The sequence below is a fragment of the Vicia villosa genome, linkage group LG7, assembly GCF_029867415.1.
Source record: "Vicia villosa cultivar HV-30 ecotype Madison, WI linkage group LG7, Vvil1.0, whole genome shotgun sequence".
In the NCBI taxonomy this organism is placed as follows: domain Eukaryota; kingdom Viridiplantae; phylum Streptophyta; class Magnoliopsida; order Fabales; family Fabaceae; genus Vicia; species Vicia villosa.
Window position 1 is genome coordinate 69,226,553 of NC_081186.1, and position 23,828 is coordinate 69,250,380.

At 33.6% G+C, this 23,828-nt stretch overlaps 1 protein-coding gene and 1 long non-coding RNA gene across 2 annotated transcripts; one reads left to right on the top strand and one right to left on the bottom strand.

The window, feature by feature from the left end:
• Window positions 1-7,592: 7,592 nt before the first annotated feature.
• On the bottom strand, window positions 7,593-10,759 carry LOC131620703 (uncharacterized). Its single transcript, XR_009289252.1, has 3 exons — window positions 10,282-10,759; window positions 8,814-8,907; window positions 7,593-8,385 (listed from the first exon to the last, which is right to left on the bottom strand). It is a non-coding gene; the product is annotated as an uncharacterized LOC131620703 (long non-coding RNA).
• A 9,610-nt stretch (window positions 10,760-20,369) lies between these two features.
• On the top strand, window positions 20,370-23,756 carry LOC131620705 (uncharacterized calcium-binding protein At1g02270-like). The gene is made up of 10 exons (XM_058891853.1): window positions 20,370-20,605; window positions 20,687-20,791; window positions 20,898-21,003; window positions 21,137-21,357; window positions 21,449-21,525; window positions 21,825-21,933; window positions 21,996-22,121; window positions 22,226-22,333; window positions 22,418-22,525; window positions 22,838-23,756. The coding sequence occupies exons 1-10, from the start codon at window positions 20,483-20,485 to the stop codon at window positions 23,081-23,083; spliced, it is 1,329 nt and encodes a 442-aa protein (XP_058747836.1). The 5' UTR covers window positions 20,370-20,482; the 3' UTR covers window positions 23,084-23,756.
• Window positions 23,757-23,828: the final 72 nt, after the last annotated feature.

Genomic DNA, 23,828 nt, shown 5'->3' on the forward strand with positions numbered 1-23,828 from the left:
TTTTAAAATTGGGCTACCTTTTACCTCGGTTTTTAACAAAAATCGAGGTGTAAAGTCCTGTAAAAAATCTTAAAAAGTGATAAACTGTAGTTGCTAGGATTCGAATACATGTCCTCTAAATACTTTACCCATCAGTTTTCAGCAAAACTGAGGTAATAGGTCATAAAAAAACTTAAAAGGTGATAAAATGTAATTGCTAGGATTTGAAGACGCGTCCTCTAAATACTTTTCCCCTCAGTTTCTAGTAAAACCAAGGAAATATATGGTACTTTAAAAAAAAATTAAATGTGACGCGTCTATGGTTTGCACTTCGGATTTTTGTTGGGTGAGATGAAATATTTCGTCATGAAATGTATTATTTATTGTAGTGGACCCAACAAGTTTCAACAGACAGTGACTCCAAATCTTACAGAGAGACAGTTGTTGGAAAGATAGAGGAAGAGCAAAAGGAAGGAGACAACGAGTTAAGTGATGAAGAGTTTGAGGTTGATGAAGAGGGATCGGGAGTCAAAGTTGAAGAGATCCAGGTGGGAGGCTATGATTGTTTGATGTTTGTACAATTAAAAGCTGAGTAAAAACGTATCCATCGCCCTTGGAGGAGAGGTGTCATTAATAAGCTTTTAGGGAGGAAGATAGGGTACAAGGAATTGGAGAATAGGTTGAAATAAATGTGGGTCCGAAGCGGAATCATCAACATCATTGATCTGGGAAACAACTACTATCTAGTAGCGTTTTCACATGAAGATGACAATAGTTCTGCACTTTCTGATGGTTTATGATTTATCTATGATCATTACGTGACACTGAAACAATGGAGCCCAGATTTTCATCCAGAGAAAGACATTATCAAGGAAGTAGTGGTTTGGATTCGTGTAGCAGGATCGCCAATAGAATACTATGATGCAAGGTTATTGTCAACCATTAGAAACAGGATTGGTAAAATAGTGAAAATGGACAAGAACATATTGTAAGTGGAAAGAGGAAAATATACTAGAATTTGCATAGAAGTAAACTTGATAAAAACATTACTGGAAATATTCTCCATTAAAGTAAGAATGTACAAAATAGATTATGAAAGAATTCTCCTTCTATGTTTGTCATGTGGAAGGTTTGGTTATTATATAGAAGGTGTCCTGATCTCATAACCGACAGAGATGGTGACAAGGTTGAAAGGAGGAATGGAGGCAACGAAACAGTTAGTGGGAAAAGAAATGGTCATGATGTCAATGAAGAGAGCACTGTAGGGCCATGGAAAGTGATACAAAAACATAAAAATGGAAGGAAGATGATGAATGATCGGAGAGACCAACTGTGTATGATAACAAGTGGTGATAAAAGCACTGTCAGATCCAGACTTCCACCATTATTAAGTGAGGAGATTCCCGAAATAAATGGAGACATTAATGCTAATCAGGAGCCGTTATTAGATTCGACGGAGACAATTATGGACAAGGAAAAAGACCAATCAAGTATTGAGAGAGAAAGTGACATTAACAAGGAATCCAGAGATATTGGAGGAAATAAGGAGCAACCAATGAGAAATGTGAGCAATGAGAATATTCCATTTGGTGGACACGTAAATGCAATATCATAAATAAATAATGGCATTAATCTCATGGTGTCACTAGTGGAGGTGGAATTCAAATACAATGCACATAAAGGGGAAAAAATGGAAAGGCGGAAACATATACTAGTACTCAAGTTAGTAGAACCCGCACCAGTTCCTTGGCAACACGTGGTAAAAAGGTTTTCAAAAGAAAAGTAAGTGGAGTGACTAGGGCTATCAAAGCTATAATTGTGGGGAAAAAAAGAATAACACGTAGAGGATATAAGGATAACAAGAATAACAAAAAATATGATGGAAGTAGAGACACAAGACCACCAAATATGAATCAAGGTTTAAAGAAGAACAGAACTCAAGCAATTGAAAAAATAAGATATAAAGGAAAAAAAGAGTAAAGGCTATAAAATGAAGCAGAACTCGCAACAGGAAGTCTTTATGGAAATGGAGTTATCCCTGAGACTCCGGGATTTTTGTGTATGATATGTCCCAGGAGTTTATTTTTCTCATTGATTGTTTATAATGATGAAAGAAAAACATAGTATACTAGCTTGGAATTGTTGTGGTGCTTCAAGCAACTCTGTTTTGTAGATATTGTAACCAGTGTGTAAGGAAATTCAAACCAGAGATATCAGTGATATGGAGATTAGGTGCAACCCATCCAAATTGACAATGAGTTTTAATAGAATGGGCTTTGATGGTAATTTAGCTGCTGAAAATGAAGGTTACGCATGAGTAGTGGTTGCATGGAATAAGAAGTCACTAGAAGTGGAGATGGTATATAGAAGCTTCCAACACAATAATATGAAGGTTAAGTTTGAGGAATGTAAATATTAGCACTTTACATCTATTTACGCCAATCCTAATGAGGACAAAAGAAGAGTGTTGTGGGAATATTTGAAGAAGATATGTGATAGGGTTGATGGCACATGGATGGTATAGCTAAAGATTTCAATGACATTTCTAGTTTTTTGGAGAAGAAAGGATGGGCTCAAGTATCTATTAGAAAGTGCAATGCCTTTAGGGAGAGGATTAATTGTAAATTGATAGATATAAATATGATCGGTCCCAAGTTTACATGGCGCGGCCCCATTTATTATTGTGGTCAGAGGATATATGAAAAGCTGGATAAGGCCCTGTGTAATTGATAACCCATATTTTGTGAGTTATTATAAGTTCTAATTCTATATTTTAGCTTCTTGATTTGTCATTTGTTAGTTAATTTATCGAGTTTTTGTAGTAATTTTCATAGAGCACAATATGTGCTCTCTTTTGTAGTTTTTATGTGTTTGTTGCTTGTTGCAAGGTTAGTTCTGATAAGTTGAGGCAAGACAGTCGGGGACAGTAATTGGGAACAAAAATAAAGCAGAAAGCTTGAAACAGCTAAGAGGAAAATAGAAACAACTAAAAAGATTCATAGGGCATACATGGAATAAAGTTGCATTGGAAGAATATTTAAATTGAATGGATAAGATCAATTACGCTAGAAGACAAAAGGTAGTACGAAGTACACCCACTACGTCGCGCCATGCAAAAAAAAGACAAGCGTCACCTGCTCCTATGCTACTATAAATTGTCTTCCATGCTATGCTTTGTCCCCCACCAATGTTTGTATCTGATTCTCAATGTGTACGAAGGAGAAGGAAAAGGAGGGAATGTGTTAATTTTAACCTTGGGCCTGATTTGATTTGTTCACAAGCCCATGATCCAATAAATTGGCATAAACCCTAGCTCATGCATCTATAATATCAACGCTTGAAGATTGATGACAAGACATTGCTCTTAGGTTGTTGTTTCTTTTCTATTTTGTATTTAAGAATGTCTAGATTAAGAACCAACATGGTAGTTTGTATTCGGCTCATCATGAGCTAAAACTTGTTTGTTGAGTAATGAAAATTTGATTTAATGTAGTTTTATGTTAAATGATGTGTTGTTTCTTTGATTGATCAACTTGGAAAAAGATAAAATTTTGTTGTTATGAGAGATCCAACAACAAATGGATTTCATGATAAAAATAGTTGAAAATAGTAGAATAGAGATATTCAGTATAATATAATATTAGAGATACGGAACTACAACCATAAAGGATTTTCAGAGTAAAAATAGTCATGCTTTAAGGTTACAAGAGAGGCTTAGAGATTTGTCCCCTTTCCCTATAGTATATGCTTTTGATGTTGTAGAGATACACCCTTAGATCACTTCCAACCTTTCCTGGCATGAAAATGCACATCATGTATACATAAATGGTTATGTTATATTAATGAATCACTTCTCAACATAACCTCTATATTTAAATTTAACTTACCTTTTCAACACTTATCTACTTTTGTTTACTACTAAACTGAACCTGTGACAATCATATATTCTTTTTATCTTGCTTATGCTAATTTTCCAAAAAGATAGTTCATGCTAAAATCAATCTAAGTTACTTTCAGTCCCCGTGGATACGATATCCTTACTTTTTATCACTTTCTACTTTGAAACATACATGTTTACTTGCATGTGACATCACTCGTTTTCAAGCAATATTAATGATATTGGAGCTTGGATTTTCCAGAAGCTCATATGAAAGTCCTTACTAGAGAAGAGTTTCAGATCATCATCCGATATTGATATGTTTACAAAAAAACAGGGCTGGAACATCCTTAAAATATCATACAATTTTGACCCGTCTCTTTATGAAATGTAATTTACAAGGTGGTGAGTAAGGTAATGGCTGATAAATTAAAACCTTGCATCTCCAAAATGATGTCGCCCTATCAAACTGATTTTGTTCCTAGGAGAACATCATCATAGCTAAAGAAGCTTTACACAGTATGGATAAAGAGTAGGAAATGATATTTTGTTATTAAGGTTGATATTTCCAAAACTTATGATAAGCTTAGCTGGGAGTTTATATGGAGGGTACTTCATGAAAATCAACTTCCAAATAACATCATAAATTTGATTATGCATGCAATTACTAGTGTTAAGACAAATGTTAATTGGAATGCAGCAAGGTGTGAGTTCTTTTGACTCCAACATGGTATTAGGAAAGGGGATATGATTTTGCCATACCCTTTTATTTTGTGCATGGAGAAGTTGTCCCATATTATTCTTGAGGCAGTTATAATTACAATATGAATTATAGGCTTAAAACTTGCGTCTTTTTCAAACTTCCAAATGACTTCGTCATATTGAACAACTCCATATAGCAAGGTATGCATAATTTATTACAATTCATTTCCTCCAACAAGATTATGAATCAGATTAGTGTTTCCCTATTTTTCATTATGAAGAATTGGGTTGAACACTTTCAAATTTTCCACTATATGGATGTCTTACCACATATTCATCGTCGTTGTTCCATCATATACTTATAGAGACATCTAATAACTAACTTTGAGCTTAAAATTATTTCCCATACACAACTAGGGATATTCTCAATGATGGAGTTAATTAAGTCATAGTTAGGAAAAATATATAGCCTTGAAAAGACGCGTGACCAAGTTACTTGGGCTAATCATGAAGTTCCATGGTTATTTACCACGCATAGTATAGTTGAAGGTGCTAAGATATTTGAAGTACATACCTCCCTCACTCTTATGAATAAATAAATGATCCCAAGCAAGTCATTGAGCATATTTTGATTGTTCCCACATGTGCCACCACCAAAAATAGTTCATCATCTTCTCAAATATTGTAAATTAAGGATATTCACAACAAGGAAAATATTAATAACATAGGTTTGAATATATTTTAGCGTAAATTTAATAAGTGTTTCTCTAGTAGCTTGAGAATGGCGCTTATTACTCCATGAGTTGGTATTTTTACAAGATTTATCTTTGATAAACTTGAACATTCATTTTTCTACTTGTCAAAATGTACTAGTGTTTGTTATCTCCACACGAGTAGGGGGTACTTAGAGGCCTTAGTAGTTTTATAACGGTTAGGGTGGTAGGGCTCGCCCGCAGTGGTGAGAGACCATGTATGATGATGTTTATGATGGTAATAGAGGTCAACTCATGTGAGGTGAAAGACTCTGTATTATGCGTTATTTTGTGTAAGTTATGATTTATCTTCTACCCTCAAAGGGTCAGATATTTATAGAGGATCTTGGACCTAGGGTTTATGAAACCCTAAGTAGTAACCATTCCCCCTTAACTAGGGGAAACTGTTAGCTATCTGTTTTCAAGAAAGTTATGGTATGAACCATTCCTAAAAGAATAACGGAGAGGTAATGGTATTATACACGTTGTGTGTCCTAAATACAAACCCACATACTCCGTAAAGGTAGCGCCCAAGCAATTCCTTACTAGAAGATGACCCTGACATCGCCCCTATTTATGACTCTCAATAATAAAACACTACACAGTCTCACAAACATGAGGGCTTGTAAAAGGATGAGGTGTTTTAAGGCTTCTTTCAAGTTTCATCCCATGGTATGAGACGAGTCTTTTGATAAGAGAGTTGTTATTTGTTTTGGGGCGTAACCCTTTTGAATGGGAGGTGAGTCCCTTAGCTTAGGGCGATCCCTCAGCTGAAGGTAGCTTTTTGAATTGTAGACGAGTCCCTTGATTAAAGATATGTTGTATATTTTGGGAATCTAGTGTAATCTATTGAGTATTGTCCAATTTCTTGAAAGGAATTACAAGATTCACACAGAGAATAAAGTGTTGAAAGTTATGGATGCAAATGGGAATTTGATCATAAAGGCTCATATGGCTCAAAATATAACCTTCAAGGTTGAAGTGAAAGTAATGGAGCATAGGTGTCTTGCAACGGCTGCTAGTAGGGAAGAAGGTTGATTTTGGAAAATCTTGTCACAAGAGGAAATTGTATATGAGGTAGTGCCACCCTATAAGCCTAAATAAATTGAAGTTGCGCGACGTGATGTGAAATAACACGTTTCACCTTATATGTGAAATGCATTTAACCTCGACTACAGAAGCGAAGTAACGAAGGGCGCCATAAAAAGTTTCCATTTTACCCTTCAGTTTTTAAAACACTGAGGGAAAAATGCTTATGCACATGGGTTCAAACCCCAACTTCATCACTTTTAATATTTTCAAAACTAGCGCATCACACCTCTTGGTATCAATAAAATCAAGGGGTATGATTGATAGCGTTATTTTTGAACTCGTTACAAAATACAGAATATTAATAAATTAGTTATTTGCCAAGAATATTACACTATTTACATAGAACATTCATGTATGTATGTATATATATATATATATATATATATATATATATATATATATATATATATATATATATATATATATATATATATATATATATATATAATAAATTTTGAATCCGATTCATCGTCGATACTGTTGGTGAAGATCAAATGTTGGATCCTTGTTTCATTGAAATGTCGGGTAAGATAAAATGTTGGGTACAATATATTTCAGATCCTTTTTGCATTTATTTGTTTTTGATGAAAAAAAAAAGAAAACGGTTATTTAAATGAATTAATATATGATTATTGAAGAACGCCGTAAAAAATGATTATTTAAGAGCACAAACCTTAAACCCAATTTATGTTTCATTAACGATTATTGATATTCAGAACGCTTTTACAATGAATGTCTGTTAGGTTTCACGCGGATCACTAATGGAAGTGACTTGAGCATGATCAATATCCTCAGTAATCACGCCAAAATTATACCCTATGTTTCTAACAAAAACCGAGGTAAAAGGTGAATAAGCTTTTTTAAACATTACATCGTTTACACAAAATATTAAATTACATTATTACGACAAATGTTGTGTTATCATAGTAGTTGTTATTCTTGGAGAGTAACATCCAACTTCTAAGGTTTTGTGGATTGCATGCTGTCATACCCCAAATTTGTCCTACCCCTTATTTTTATCTGGCTTACACTTTGCATTTCATCTGCATATTTTCATTAGGGCATTAACATAACTCATGCATAAATAAAATTGGCTTGGGATCAAAGATCCTGGAAATTAGGGTTTCTACTTCTCTCCAGCTTAATTCATCTGGTTAATCTTTGGGCATTGGATAATGGAATTAAGGGATTCAAATGAAGATCTTATGAGCTAGGGTTTGTTTCCTCTCAAAAGCTACTTGTTCTTCAGCAACATGCACCCAAAGCAAAAGGATTGGGGTTTCTCATTCATCATGATTGAGCTTATTGACATTCATCAACTAAGGCTATTTGGTTTAAAGTCTCATGTCATCTGGGGCTCATGGGATGAGTTGTAAAAGAATGAGTCATGATACAAGGCATCGAAGAAAAGAGATCCTCTATGGTTCAAAGCATGTCCTTCGTCTCAATACCTATGACCAATAATACAAATTACTTGATTGAAGTTAAGATAAGGTGTTCATTAGAGTTGATTTGAAGATTAACGACTTAAGATCATAAAGAGAAGAATATCCACGTGGTTTCTTGGTATATAAGTCGTAAGACATTAACACATCATCATTTTGATTCAAGTATCAAGAGTTCAAGTTACAAATATCATCCCTATTTCTTCATTCAAGGTATCCAATTCCATTGGTTTGTCACCATTTTTTCATTCAAGAGACTACTTGGCAGAATCCATACATTTCAAGGAAAAGGTCATCACAAATTCATACAAATAAGGTGCGAGTATAAGTTGCAAGGCTTATCGAATTTACACACAAATACACGAAAAATCCTAAGCCGATGCCTAAAAGGTTCAATATTCGTCTTCGAAGTTTCTTCAACACTTCTTCACGCCAACTTCGTGCTCAATCCTTTCACTTCTATTTTGCTCCAAGTAAACCCAGTTCCAAGAGTCTTGTACCAAAAGAACAAAGCCATCTATACCATACATACCAGCCCCTGTAAACCAAAACAGCCACATCAAAACATTCACCAATTAACCAAACAAAGACTGCACATAACCAGTTTCATTCACAGCCACAAGCTAATCTAACATCTTTCTTTCATACATTAGCTAACAGTCCATCCATTCAAATAATACACAGCCACATACGATACAGCCATGAGCATCAACCCAACAATTCAAACAGCCAGCCAAATGCAAAACAAACAGGAAATTCAAACAAACTTGAATGGATTCAGTCTACTAATCATCCCTACATAATTGTATTTAACCAAAACATTACATCATCCAATCATGATCTAAGTGGTCACTAACCAAACACTAGTTTTACATTTAGCCAAACTTCACTCAATCAATCCCTAACATTACTAACAGCATCATAACAGTCAACTTATAAACCAGCCCCCTATCAATAAAACCATACCATGTTTCAAGCCAAACTGTGAGTTCCATAAGCCGAATTCGACTCCGCGTCGCAACTACAAACCTTCCAGTTCTGAACCGTTTCAGTAGCAAACCTGCATAACCTACGAAAATCAGTACCAAATTTACAGGTTCAAACAAAAGGCAAGCATTCAGAAAAACCATACGTATTCACTACTAACAGAAAAGGCAAATACTGATTCAAGAAAATTATCAACACAGTGTTCACTATAATTGACTAACAGTCCAATCCCTAACAATTTCCCACCTTCCGAACCTATAACAGAAAAAACATAGTAGTGATTGACTTCCAAAAGTACTCATCGGACCTGCACATTCCATTAATAAACTCAACCAGTTTTGCACTCAGTTTTGCATACACACAAATAGATACGTTGCAACCCTGTACACCATTAAACCCTTCAAAATAACTAAACCAAAATACATCATTCATGACACTCAGTAACTAGTTTCAAAACCAACATCTAGCCACCTTTCTAGTTTTTTATAAACTTTCAGATTCTTTCTAGTTATTCAGTCCACTTACAATAACTAATTGTCCAAGCTCACTCCAACTGACTATTAACTAACATAATAGAGTGCTAACAGTTTTGTAATAGAAAAGGCTAACTGAGTTCTGAAACCTTTCTAACCTCTAACTAATTTCCAGCTCAGCTCTCATAACAGAATTAACAAACCTTTCCTATACCTATAGCTAACTTCACCAACAACATTTAACAGAAATCAGTTTAGTTAACTAACTATAACTAACATTTCCTAACTTCCAGCAACATGTAACAAACTTTTTGAATTTGTAACTACTGTAACAGAATTCAATAACTAACTTTCTGAACTCATAACCACCTAAAAACCAACTCAATCTTCACCCTCCAATTCTCCTAACTGAAATTCGATCCAAGGGCCTAAAACACTCCAAGCTCTAACTGAATATTCTCTCCCTCTCAATTTCTATAAATTCAAACCACCACTCATGCTTCAGATTTTACACACCATTATCACACTTCTTCTTCACGCCATCTTCACCTCTCCACTCCTCTCACCAACCTTCATCACTTTCATTCCTCATCATCATCTTCACCTCTCACTCTGCCACACCTTCTCCAACCTCTCTTCATTTCATCATCTCCCCCAATCTTCAACACTCTGCAACCTTTCTCAAATTCTTCATCATCTTCATCCAACCCTCACCTTCACCAAAGCTCATCACCACCATTGATGGAGTTTCAACCTCTGAAACTCCCTCAACTGAGCTCAACCTCCATCCCTTAACAACCATCTCCATGCTCTCTAAATAACTCTATATAAAGCTTCACAATCTCACTCGCTCACGCTCTCATTCTCAGAACTCGAAAACAACGACACAAACGCCGCCACTGAACTCAGGGTAAATTAACAAAGAAGAAGAAGAGGAAGATAGCGCGAGAAGAAGAGGAGTACCAGAAAATCACCTAATTGAAGTATTCCTCGCGTTTATTTCGCTAGCCGTCGAAGAGTCACCGGAACTGCTCCGGTAGGTAAGCCTAAAACCTCTCTTTATTGCTCAAATCCCCGCACCATGATGTTGCGTGTCTCTTGCTGAATCTTTCCCCTCCATCAATCATGTGAATCCTCGCGTTTTGGCCAACTAATTTGTGATTCTAGGGTTAGAGTCTAGTGACTTAGGGAAAATTAGTGAGGAGACGAGGGAACCGGGGTCGGATCTTCGTTTAGGGTAGAAGAAATGGTGAAGATCGAGGGGTTGTTGTATGAAACCTCACGCTCCGCCGCCTCCGGTACGGCGGACACGATTTCCGATAGGAAGAAAGAATAGAACGAGAGGGAAGAGAGAGTTCTGTGGAGTTGAATCGTCGTAAGTCACAACACATTAAACCCTAATTTCCGTTTTCTATTTCGTTTAATTAATTTTCCTTTAATTTTTTCTATAAAATCAGAATAAACACAATTGATCTAAAAATCTAAAAACGAGTTGAATCAAAGTCTGAAATGCAATCCATGAGACATACGAAATTTTCGCTCCCCTTAAGCCCAATAGTACTCCACCATTTTTTGGTATCAAAAAACCGTGAACAATAATCCCTTGGGCCTCTCCCTGTTGGGCCAGCGCCTTTACTACTGGCATACCACCATTTTCAACTTAGCACCCCCTGTTCACTTTTTTTTTTTTCCTTTTTAGAATTTAGGTATTGACATAGTTTTTTGGTTATTAAATTTCTTTTGATAGAATAATAAGAATTTTAGGTAGATTTAGGTGATTTTAGGATTAATTTTAGTCTTAGAATTTTCTCATAAAAATAGTAGTATTTTTAGGTTAAGTTTGTACTAATACTTGAATCATTTTCTTTATGTTTTGTACCATTTCCATGCTATTTTTTGTATAATCATTGTGTGATTTTGTTACTTGTTTTTGGCCATATTTTTGGCCTATTTTGTAGACATCCAAATAACCTTAGAATTTCCCCTTAAAACAATAATCAATTAGGCTAATACTTAGGCTAGTCTCCCCCTTTTATCATTTCTTTCCTTTTACAACATTAAAACACTTAATAAATATCCAAAATAAAATCCCTCTAAAAAATACAAAGAAAATACTTAAAAAACATTAATAAAAAAGTGAAAATCATTAAATAGGGAATGAAAGCTTGAATCTCCCTTGCTTAAGGGAATCATTCGAGTGCTTGGATCTCCCTTGCTTAAGGGAACCATTCGAGCATAAGTTCCCAATTTCTAAAAAACACCAACCAAAGAGTAACTCGAGTTTCCCTTGCTTAAGGAATTTCCTCGAAACACTCAAAAACTTACTCTCTTCTCTCTTTTCTTAAGGGCCATGTTATTTCCGCTCGTACGCATCGTAGGTCGTCCCTTATGCAAGAGCGCGAACGTTAACTCCGCCCAACTAAAAAACACAAAAACAAACAAAAACATATGAGCCGAGCTACGGCAACTCTGATTCCTGAAAAGGATACGTAGGCAGCGGGGTAGGGCCCGTGCGAGTACAATTCTTTCTTTTCCCTACATTTTGCATTCATTCGCATGTAGATATAGACATAGTACACACCCTTTAGATAGAAACAAACATAGGTGGATACCATCGAGTACGATGGGCGCAAGGGGTGCTAGTACCTTCCCCTTGCGTAACCGACTCCCGTACCTAGATTCTCTGGTCGTAAGACCCTGTTCTTACCCTTTGTTAGGTTTTTCTGATATTCCTTTCCCTATGGGATAAATATATTGGTGGCGACGCTGTTTATTTTTCGCGAGCGTGCGACACATGCATCCCAACTTCTAAGGAGTTATCTGTGTCAAGAATGGAGTTATTTGTTCCAACCATTGGAAATATTTTTCTGCACTTGCAATGCATCATAGAGAACTTTTTCAAGCTTCTTTAAGTTCCAAGATTTTAATATCTTGAGCAAATGTTTTCATGGGAAATGCTTAATAAAGATATATGTAGTGTTAGATGTAGATAGTTTATTGTGGATCAATATGTTGGCAATATCTTGAGCGTTATTCCTTTAAGAATGTAGGATAGAGATTCATTGTTGTAGTTGTGTAACATATTTCCTCGGTTTTGTTAAAAAAATTGAGGGGAAACATATTTTATTTTTTAAATTGAAAAATATATTAAAATAAGTAAATCCCTTGGGTTTAGAAAAAACCGATGTAATAAGTTCAAAGAAAAAAAATGGTAAATGATAAAAAATTTAAAGTCACATGTCATGTGTCCATTTCAATTTTTTATCAGTCAACATTTTTATGTGCAATTTACATAATGTTTAGGAATAAATTTCTCCATGTTGTTAGGCAAGGAAAGCAATGTTGTTTTCTTTGAATGACAACATATGAAGGTTATTCCAAAAATACAACAACAACAACAACATCAACAACATTATGTAAGATAGATTGCAAGTTCAGAAACAAAACTTGTTTAAGATTGAAGAACATTGAAGATTTTTTATGTCTTGCGATCTATCCCACAAGAATGATGCATACGAGTTTGGGGCGAATACATATAAGTTAGGTTTAGGGTAAAATATGTTAAACGAGTGCTTTTATAGTAAAATTTGATTATTTTATCCTTCGGATATTAAGGAAATGGAAGTGATAGATCAATGAGTTTAAACTTATAACGAAATAAAAACATAAACTACAACAACTGGGATTTGAAGCGTGTCCTAAATTATTTTTCCCCTCGGTGTTATTAAAAACTAGGAGAATGTTATTTTTATTTTTTAAAAATAAAATATGGCGTGCCTTGGCGTTATACCTCAACTTTTTTTTGCTGAGGTGAAAGTTTTGTCATGAAATGTATTATTTGTAGTAGTGAAATGAGAATTTAAGAAATATTATCTATGTTAAGACTTCGAGGAAAGGTACTTGGCTCGAGCATGAGTACCCTGCCTAAAATGTTTTGGGTTGTTGGTGTTAAACTACTAAAAATAATCTATTTTCTTGTAGATTTATTTACAGATTTAAACTAAAATTTTGCAGGAAATAGGTTTTCTATGGTTTTTTTTGCCGTTAGTGATTCCTAGCTAAAATCTTCGTTGATAATTATTGTGGTGGGAATAGATCCTATAGTAAACCCATAAAATATATCCAAAGATAAAATCACAGTTAATTCCGCAGGTAAAAAGTTCGGCAAAGAAAACTCGCAGGTAACTCCACAGGTAATGTCATAGGAAAACAAAGAATATACATCTAATATATTTCTAAAATTAAAAAAAAGATTCCTCTACTGCAACTTAAACATGTTTATCACAAAACTTTTCACACATTCTATTAATTCTGAACAAGCTTTCACTGTTCCAACTCTAGCAGTAGCGGCAACCATGTTAACAACCATTCATATAAAGAGCATTGCGGCTACAATTTAAGATGACATACAAATAGATGTGTAAAATGATACAACTCAATGATAGTTACACACTTAACAAAGGGTGAACAAAATAAAGCAGGTTTTGGACCAAAACAAAAATAGAGTTGAAAATCTGTAGAGATTGATACTTTCTAATATAGGTACTTTAATGGAATAATATTTATGGCAATGATAAGACCACGTCCTTTCCTTTCACCTTTACAAAGAGTCTCAATGTTTGTCTTTTGTAAACCAATTGATCTTGTTATTTTTAATGTCAAGATCTATCATATTGTACTTGTTTCAAAAGAAGAACATAACCATGGAAGGGTCATTCATAATACAACTCATACAATGTTAAAATCAGAAACCTCTGTGATATCCAAAAGGTATATCACATCCAAAAAAATTTATTGTCTTTCCAATTGATGATAGCACCTCATTCAACTTCACAAATGACAAACAGAAAGAAGAAGAAAAATCAAACTATAAGACTAGCCTAGTTAATGCAAATTTACTCAACATAACCCGTATCGATTTAAAACTGAATTTGCATATGATGACTGATAACATGTTAAATGATCCATTTAATTAGCTCGATTTGTATTCATTTTAGGGTATATTCATGCATTTGTGTGGTGTTAAGTTGGTTTTCTGTTGTATATTTGAGGTACTTATCATTAAGAGGTCTCCGCATGGTAAAACAATGAAAAATGGTGAAAAGGCAATGTATTCTAAGTTTCATGTTGTCATGACAGGCAAAACCTAGTCATGACGGGCGTCACGTAGTCCTGAAGACAGACCGTCAGCCAAAAAATAAGAAACAAGAAGTGTTAGTCAACATGCCATGATGGGCAGATCGTCAGCCCAGCTGACACTCGTCATGATCCGTGTTCAAGACCCCCTTTGAAGGAGTAATGACGGTTGACTGCCACCCTAGCTGACTCTCGTTATGACGTTAATTCCCCAAAAAATTGCACCAGTATCAGCAATTTCTCCCCCACTTTCTCCCACTCACTTGGCATAAATTCAGTAGTTCCTATATGAGTTTGAGGCTACAAATAGGACCTTAGTTCATTATTTAGGATCCAAGCTTTGTTAGAGCCATAAGTTCACCTATAAAAGCATAAACAACTCACATTGTGGTGTTTATGCACTTAATTTCCTGCATTATCTCAAGTTTATTATTGTTGCCTTTTAAGTTCATAATTGCTACTATTTCTTTGCTACAAGTATTATTTTCTTGTTATTTCAATTCCAACTGCTATACCAGATAAAAGTCTCCTTTAGGATCAATTTTATATGCAATTTTCAGTATTATTTCATCAATCCAGGTTCTTTAAAGTGTTGATTTTTATTATGTAGGCCATGTTAAATTGCTTTTTTTAAATTGTTTTTTATTGAAGGAATCTAATGCAGGAACAATATTAAGAATAGGAAAGAGAAAGTTGTAATCCAAGTTGCAAGATATAGAAGAGTCTTTGGTTTCAAAGCAAGAAACATAGCATATATAGATAATAACAGTAATAAGAACAACAACAATGACAACAGTGCAAATAATTTTGGTAAAATATCATGCCACAATAATTAATCTGAGATGTCTGACACACATTGCTAGACCCTACAAAGGAACTTCCTTCAAACTAAATGAAAATGAGATTCTTACAAATTATTTATGTTAATCCTTTCGCTAGATTGGACAATGAGGACCCGTATACAAAACTCACACAGTTCTATGAGATTTTTGGACTGCTAGAAGTTCCAGAAACTAAGGAGGAAGCAGTATTCCGGAGATTATTTCCACATTAATTGGATGGAAAAGAAAAAGGAGCGGTATTTAGACCAACCAACATCGACAATGACAAACTAGAATGCATTGACGGAAAATTTCTTGATTAGATTCTTTCCTCACAACAAATTCATGGAAGAAAAGGCAGCCATTTTGGGATTCTCCCATGGCACAATGAAACTCTTTGTGAAGCGTGGGAGAGGTACAAATTTAAGCTTAAGATGTCGAAACCAATATTTTAATGATCTTACACATATCCACATATTTAGAAATGGATTACATCAACAATTAAAGTTGTTGCTATATGCTACTGCAAGGGGTTCTCTTTTGTCAAAAACGCAAAAGATGCAATTGCAATCATTGAAATAATGGCGCTCAGTGATCATCAAGGACAACATAACATAAACCATTCACAAATAAAGAAAGGTATCATGGAGTTGAATACCAATAATTCTATTCTTGCACAAAATAATTTGTTAACCCAAATAGTGGATGAGTTGTCTAAGTAGTTTTCTAAACTCCCACAACAATTAAAGAAAATGCATGAATCACCACAATAAAGGCAGATTGCATTTTGCGAATTTTGCAACGGAAATCATCCTATTGGATTTTGCCCTAAACTTATGAAGAGGTCAATTTTATGAACTACTACTAGAGGCCATAGCAATATCAAAATTGTAATTTCCAAAGAAGTAATTTCCGCTAGAATTTAGAAGATGGTCCTTCAACTAGACAACATTTTCAATACTATATGAAACCACATCTTCAACACAAATCAAACATGGAAGTTACGCTTCAGCAATTCATACAATTGTCGGTAGCTGATCATCAGAAAAACGATACATTCACCCAAGACCTTACCAACCAAATTGGACAGTTGCTCTAACAAGATCAAAACAAAAAGCAATGTAAAGTTGTTACAACCAGAAGTGGACGAGGTAGTAACAATCACAAAGCGGACAAAAATGATTATTGAAGAATGGAAAGAAAACGTCAATATAAAAAGAAAATAGAAAAGTAAATAGGTGAAAATATGAAATGAGGAGGAACGCCTACAAAAGGAGAAAAGAGAAAAACAAAACAAAATCACTAGTTCAGAACTTGTCTTACCCTCGTAATCCAACAAAAAAAGATAAAGAGGAAAAATTTGCAAGGTTTCTTGACATTTTTAATCAATTACTAATAAACATTATATTTTCAGAAGTCTTAGAACAAATGCTTAATTATGCGAAATTCATGAAAGAGATCTTGACCAAAAAAAAAGATATATAAGGATACAATTAGTATAATTCTTTAAAGAACATTGCCTCAAAAGTAAAATGGTTCGGGAAGAGTTACATTGCCCATCACTATATGCAATATCAATGTAGGCAAATCACTAGTTGACTCGTACGTTAGCATCATTTTAATCCCCTTATGAGTTCTTGGAAAAATTGAGGATCTCAAATTAAAAAAGACAAAAATGACTTTGCGGCTAGTGAAAAAATCTGTAAAGCGTCCCTCCAATATTGCAGAAAAATGTATGAGTGAGAGTGGAGAAATTATTGTTCCCAATAAATATTGAAAAAGATCACGAAGTCCCTCTTAATTTATGAAGACAATTCTATCTTCTCATTTTACTGCGAAACACATCATATTTTATAAAAGAAATGTTGATTTTTCAAAAACAGTAGTTTAAAAAAAATTTAAGATGAAAATGATATTTAACTTTAAGATAAAAATGTATAAAAAGATAAAGACCAAACTCCATCGAATATAAGAAAGACAATGATACGAAACTCACCAATAAATCACCCTTAAGTTATTAGAATTTGACCACTTTTTATTATAGATTCCATACTTTGGAATATAATTTCTCACTAATATATATGGTTGATTCCTTAATGATGGCATCCGTTGATTTATTGGTTTCAGAAAGCAATTGATTCAGCCTTTCTTCTAAATTTCTAACTTTCGGTTTAAAGATCAAACCTAATTCTGTGGGCCGGTGCTTACAACTCACATTGATAAAAGATGGTATACGGCACAACATTTATTCTCTTTCCACGACTTGCTCTTACTGCTATTTTCTAACATGCAAATGAGGTCCAAACACACTGCGATAGTTCATACCTTATTTATTTTGAAAGAGAGAAAAGTCATTTTTATATATTGAATCTATTACGATATAATTAATTATACTTCCATATTATTTTTTTCTTAAATTTAAATTTTTTAGTCCATTTTTGAACTATTAAATTGGATGAAATTTAATTTATCAGTTGAATTGAGACGAGTTTTAAATTATCAGAGTTCTAACTGCAAAAACTCGTGACAATGTCTAATAGAGTTTTGAGTTGAATTATTTTTTATCGAATTTGAGCTGAAACAAATTTGAATCAACTCTACTAATTTTTTACCGTAACATAGTAATAAATACTCCATGCTAGCATAAAAAAAAGAAATTTGAATCAGCTCTACTAATTTTTTACCCTAACATAGTAATAAATACTCCCGAAAAGCAAAAATATTGTTACTTTTCAAACAATAATTTATTTATAATATATTTAATTATTTAATAATTTATTTATAATATATTTAATTATTTAATAATTTATTTAAATTTTTTATAATAAATAATTAGGGATAATTTTGAAAAAAAAAACAATATTAAATATGAAAAAATCCAATAGCAAATGCTGAAACAGATAAAATTTTAAATATGAGAAAATTTAGATATAATTCCTTAGATGTAGTTTTTACTATTTTTCAATGAACATATATTTAAATATTATTTAAGAAGTGAAAATAGGAAAAAATTACACATGTATAAGAGAAAAATATATACTTATTATATTTTTATTAAAAAAATAGTAAAAATCACACCTAAATTCATGTAAGTTTCTTGTTTTGAATAATGCAAATTAACAAAGTTGTAATGCAATAGGATATTCTTCATTAGGGGTGACAAAATGGGCGGTGGCTTAACGGGTCTGTCCGCACACCCGCCAAAAAATGATTGGTTGTGTTGGAATTTTGGGTCCGCCGTCCACCAAAGTCTGCCCCGTTAAAACCTGCCGCCCGTCTAATTTTGATCCGCCAAAGTCCACCGCCCGCTAAAGCCCATCTCACTTATTCGTTAAGCTCGTCTCGCCTTAAGTCCGCTTTTTTTAATTAATTATAGTAATTCAAATTTTTAATAGTTTTATTTTATACATTTATTTGTAAATATATGCAATATTTTTTTAGATAAAATTTGTTTAAAAGATGATTTATAAAAAATTTGTTCTAAAAAATAAGTGAAAATTTAATTGAAAGGTTAAAAAAGACTATTAATCTTTTAAAAAGTAAAAGAAAAAATTATAAAAAAAAATAGGCAGGCAAAGCTCGCCGCCCGCCACGTTGAAGGGGCGAACATAAATTTTATGCCCGTTTTAATTGACAGGCTTTCACACCACGCTCGCTTTTTGGTAGGCTTAAGGCGAGACGGACACAAGCTGCCCGTTTTGCCACCCCTATTCTTCGTTGATGTGAATACGAATAAGCTTATTCTTTTCACACATTAAAATTGACTTGTACAAGACTACGACTGTTTTTTTTTTCTTTATGTAAAATTTCGTTTAAATTTTATAGTAAATTCATTATTTCTTTACCACTTTATTATTAATTATATTTATTTAATAATAGATATTTCTATATAAATATTAACTATTTTTATTATAATTAATTAATTCTCTTTTTAAATAATTAATTTAGAAATTTATCTTCAATAAAATTTTATCAGGTAATGCATTCAAAAAGATATTTTTGAAAAATAAAAAAGAAATGTTGTTAGTTAAATGTATGGCGTGTTTGGATTGGTAGTAGACATAATTGATTCAGAATTGAGTTTAGCAGAATTAATTTATGTTTGGATACATTTATGTAAAAGTGAGTTGAATAATAAATTACAATGTAAAAATCATTTAGAATTAATTCTGAAAACAGAAGCTACAAATTCTAATTTCAAGTAGAATCTGAAAACAAAATTAATTAATTCTACTTAAAATTAGAATTTGTAGTTAATTTATCTGCAGTGTGATTACTTCCCCAAAAATATAGAATTGACAAGACCGACAAAAAAAGCATTCAAGCATAAAAGAAAAACTAGAAGGATTCATCATGATCCACATAGACACAATTTCTAGGACAAAAAATATTCTCTCTTCTACCTCTTTTACATTCTTTGAAACTCCATTAAATATGATATCACTCAAAACTTAATAATCCCCAAAATGTAGAGTTTGTATTATAGGACAACTATTCTTCAAATAGATACAGTTCTACTCCAAACTACTCGGATGACACTTTATCAATCTTAGATCTAGTGTGATTTTAACACATGAGAAACATGACAACAACAAAAAATTGTGTCCCTATATATCACTTTAACATCCACATGCCTAATGAAAAAGAAAAAACAAGAAAACTAAAAGGGACCACAAACAAACTAAAGAAAGGAAATGAACCATGTGGTTTTTTATAAGCATACATTGCGTGCGTTTGATTTTGCAAAAATAAAAATTAATTTTTAATAATTAAAACTGATTTGAAGTTAAGATGATTTATGTTTTTCTACCTCCATTCTCATTCATTACTTTGTTATAATCAACACAATAAAATTAAACATTGTTAAGATTTTCTTGACGGAGAATTTTGTCATTCATTACAGTCATATTTAGTATTCACGTATAATGATTAACCTCTGCAGTTGCACGCAGATGATATTTGTATTTAATAAGATTTCAATATCCTTGTAGATAAAAGGAAAAAAATAGTTTGAGTAAATTACACACAAATAAATTGAGACAAAAAAAAAGTTAGGGTGACACTCTTTGTCAGTGGCCGGTGTTTAGTGTGCCATTCTTTTTGATCCTAGTTGGTACTAGATTACTTTGATGGAAAAGCAACAAAAAAGATTCTGCAAATATATCTATATATAAAACTAGCTTTGATATATTGTTCTTGTACGTAAAATAATAAGAATATGGGAAGAACAATTTCAAAGACTCAAATTTACGCAATGCAGGAAAACCAACAACAACTACCTTGTATTAGCTGCACCACTTTCAACATTCTTGCTCCTATATACAAGCGTATTAACCATGAGGTTGTTCTTTTTTTGTTTAACATCGTTGTGCATTTTTTGAAATGGATTGTTGTTGATTATGTTTTGGTGGTGTTGAAGCAGGATGAGAGTTGTCGTGAAAGTGAGTATAGAGGATGTTGGTTGGCGAGGAATAACAGGATTTTGGATTGGTTGTTGTTTGAGAGATCTTCCATTATTTGTCTTCAGGTTTTGCATTTTTTGTTTGTTCAGAGTTCGATCCCTGCATTTTCGTATGAAAACTTTTGGTTTTTCTTGTTATGAAATCTGTTTTTGATGTGTTGGAATTGTGCAGGAATTTTGGGTTGGAAATGAAGAGCTTGTTAATCTGTATGAGAAGAGACTTGGTGATGCTGGATATATTCATTTTAAGCTCGGAAGGACTAACAACCGTGGCGATGGTATGTTTTTAAATTTGAATTACTTAGAAATGGCACGCTTTCTTTCTTATATAGTGGCGACAATTGGAACTTACTGTGTGGGATGCGGCGTGGTGTGCGGTGAACCGTCTGATACTTGAGACTTCACTTTCAGGTCTTCTGATAGCAGTGAAAAAGGAATATTTCAAAGTTATAAATTACAAGGAGTTGCATTTCAATGATTGTGGTGATCGAGTAGCTCAATTGTTACATGTTGAGTTAGCTTTTCCACTTTCACAGGGTCAAAAAAGTGGTGTTAGACAAGAAATTCTAATTGTCAATACTCACCTACTATTTCCTCATGATTCAAGTCTATGCCTTGTGCGACTTCATCAGGTATTTAAGCACTTATTTTTTTAGTATCTAAGTTGCATTTTTGTTGCATACAATTGTAGCTAAACAAGCATGAAAAATTGTTTTTCTAAAGGTTTACAAGATACTTCTATATGTGGAATCTTATCAGAAAGAGTGTCAACTTAAGCCTTTACCAATTATACTATGCGGGTAATGTTTTATTTTATAGAAACTTAAAACACGTATATGCTATATAACAACGACATTTCAGATTAAAGATGTGTCTGACTGACATTTGATATATGTTGGTGTATTTGTCAGTGTTTTGGTAATACATGTGGTTACGAACAATTATTATCAATCCAACGACACTTCAGATTACAGATGTGTCGGACTGACATCTGATATATGCTCCACAAACAATTATTATCAAGATCAAAGATCAACTTGTTAGTATTGTTGTATTTGTGTCAGTGTTTTATAACTTGAATACAATTTTTGTTTGGCAGTGATTGGAACGGAAGCAAACGCGGACATGTTTACATGTTCCTAAGGTCTCAAGGGTTTGTATCATCCTATGATACTGCACATCACTACACTGATGCAGATGCTCACAAGGTAACCCTTTTCTAACTTGAATTTTCCTCTGTATATCAGATCTCTTACAATGTTCAATGCAGTGGATTAGTCATCGTAACCATCTCGGAAATACATGTGCTGTTGATTTCATATGGCTCCTGAATCCTGACAAATATCGAAAACTGCTAAAGTCAAGTTGGAGCGAAGCAGTTTTTGGCATGTTCAAGGTAATCTTTAACCATCTTTGCTATAACTTGTACCATGTTTCATTACAAAAGAAGTTGACAGTGAAGTTAATAACAGAATATTTTCTCCTTTTTCATTTTTTCAGTATCTATTGCAAAGAACTTCATTGACAGAGAGTGCTGCATTTGATTTTCTAAAGGATGAAAATGAAGATTGTATTACATATTCTGGTTTTCGTAAAGCGCTTCAACAGGTAAGTGTGTACTTGAATGTTTCAGATGATGTGAGAATTTCTCCGAGAAAATCTCATGTTGAAAGCCTTTTACAATTTGTGCAGCTTAATTTGATTGGTCATTGTTATGGTTTGAGTGATGAAGAGACAAAGGACTTGTGGTTTCAAGCAGATATAGATGGAAACGGTGTAATTGATTATAAACAATTTCTGGTAAAGTATTTCAGATGAATTTATTATCTATTTAAATTTATTATCTATCGATCATCGATGTATAGAGGTAAAATTATGCAGCACCGACTCTTCACATGGAAGTCCTATATAGTATCGTCATACATGTTAGTGTCCAACAACAACACACATGATAGCATTCAATTATTTAATTTTCTCAAACTATTACCAGTGTAATTGAGTTCGTGTTTATGTCAGTGCTTCATGTGTCCTGCAATTGATTATCTCGATAGTTCTTATAGACAGATTAAACCAGTTGTTTTTCATCTAATATGTAGTATTGTTTGGCTGCAGTATCGAATATGGAATCAAACAGAGTCAGATTATCAAAGAGATGACAAATCGAACGAGACGCAAGACAAAGAATCAACTGATAGTGAAGAGGAGGAAACAATTGGCTTTAGTGTTAAAAATGCAGTGTTGTTCCCTCAAGAGATGGAGAAGGGTAGTTGGCCAGAAGACTATTCCCTTTCTGATCATGCAAGACTAACTGCAGTCTTCACACCTATAAGAATTGCATGCTCTCACAAGATTTCTTGACAAAGGCTTGAGAAAACACTGCTAGATTAAGTTTTAGTGTTCAAGATTTTCTGTACATGAATAACACAGAAGAGTGAGTGAAACATATAATGAAGATTTCTGCATCACCATTGGCTAGAATTGGTCTCACTTTCATGAAAAGATAGAACACAAGAAAACTCAATAAAGAGGCAATTGGAAGCTTTACAAACTGTAGTATTCTCAAATTCTCATACATACCCTGTATTACTTACTGATATTATTTATAGTATGAGGAAACTAATTGTTTCTTGTCACAGATTTCTCAAATTATAATTGTTTCTTAAACAATGACAAAGTGGATTGTCAAGAAAGAATAATATATGTTTCTTTAAATAAGATAATGATAACCACAAAGCAGGGGCCATTTCTGTTAACTAGAAGTAACAAACTAAGAACATGCACCAAGAGATAAGGGTAAAATTGATGGTACATGAAACATATGAACCAACTAGCAGACACACTGGACACAACCCTGAACCGTCCATACCAATTTTAATCAAAGTAGTCAATCCTGGATAGTGGCGCGGAGCGCCGACACCGAAAAAGGGATTGCGGGATGACCACTATTTAATCATTCTTTTTTGACAAATTACATGAATAATAATTGTATGCATATGAAGTGCAGAGGGAAGACCGAGGAACTTGTGATTTTTTTGGATTGGGAGAAGTGCAAAAACGTCGGTGAAGGAAGGTTAGGGTTGAGTCTCAACTCAAATTTGATTGA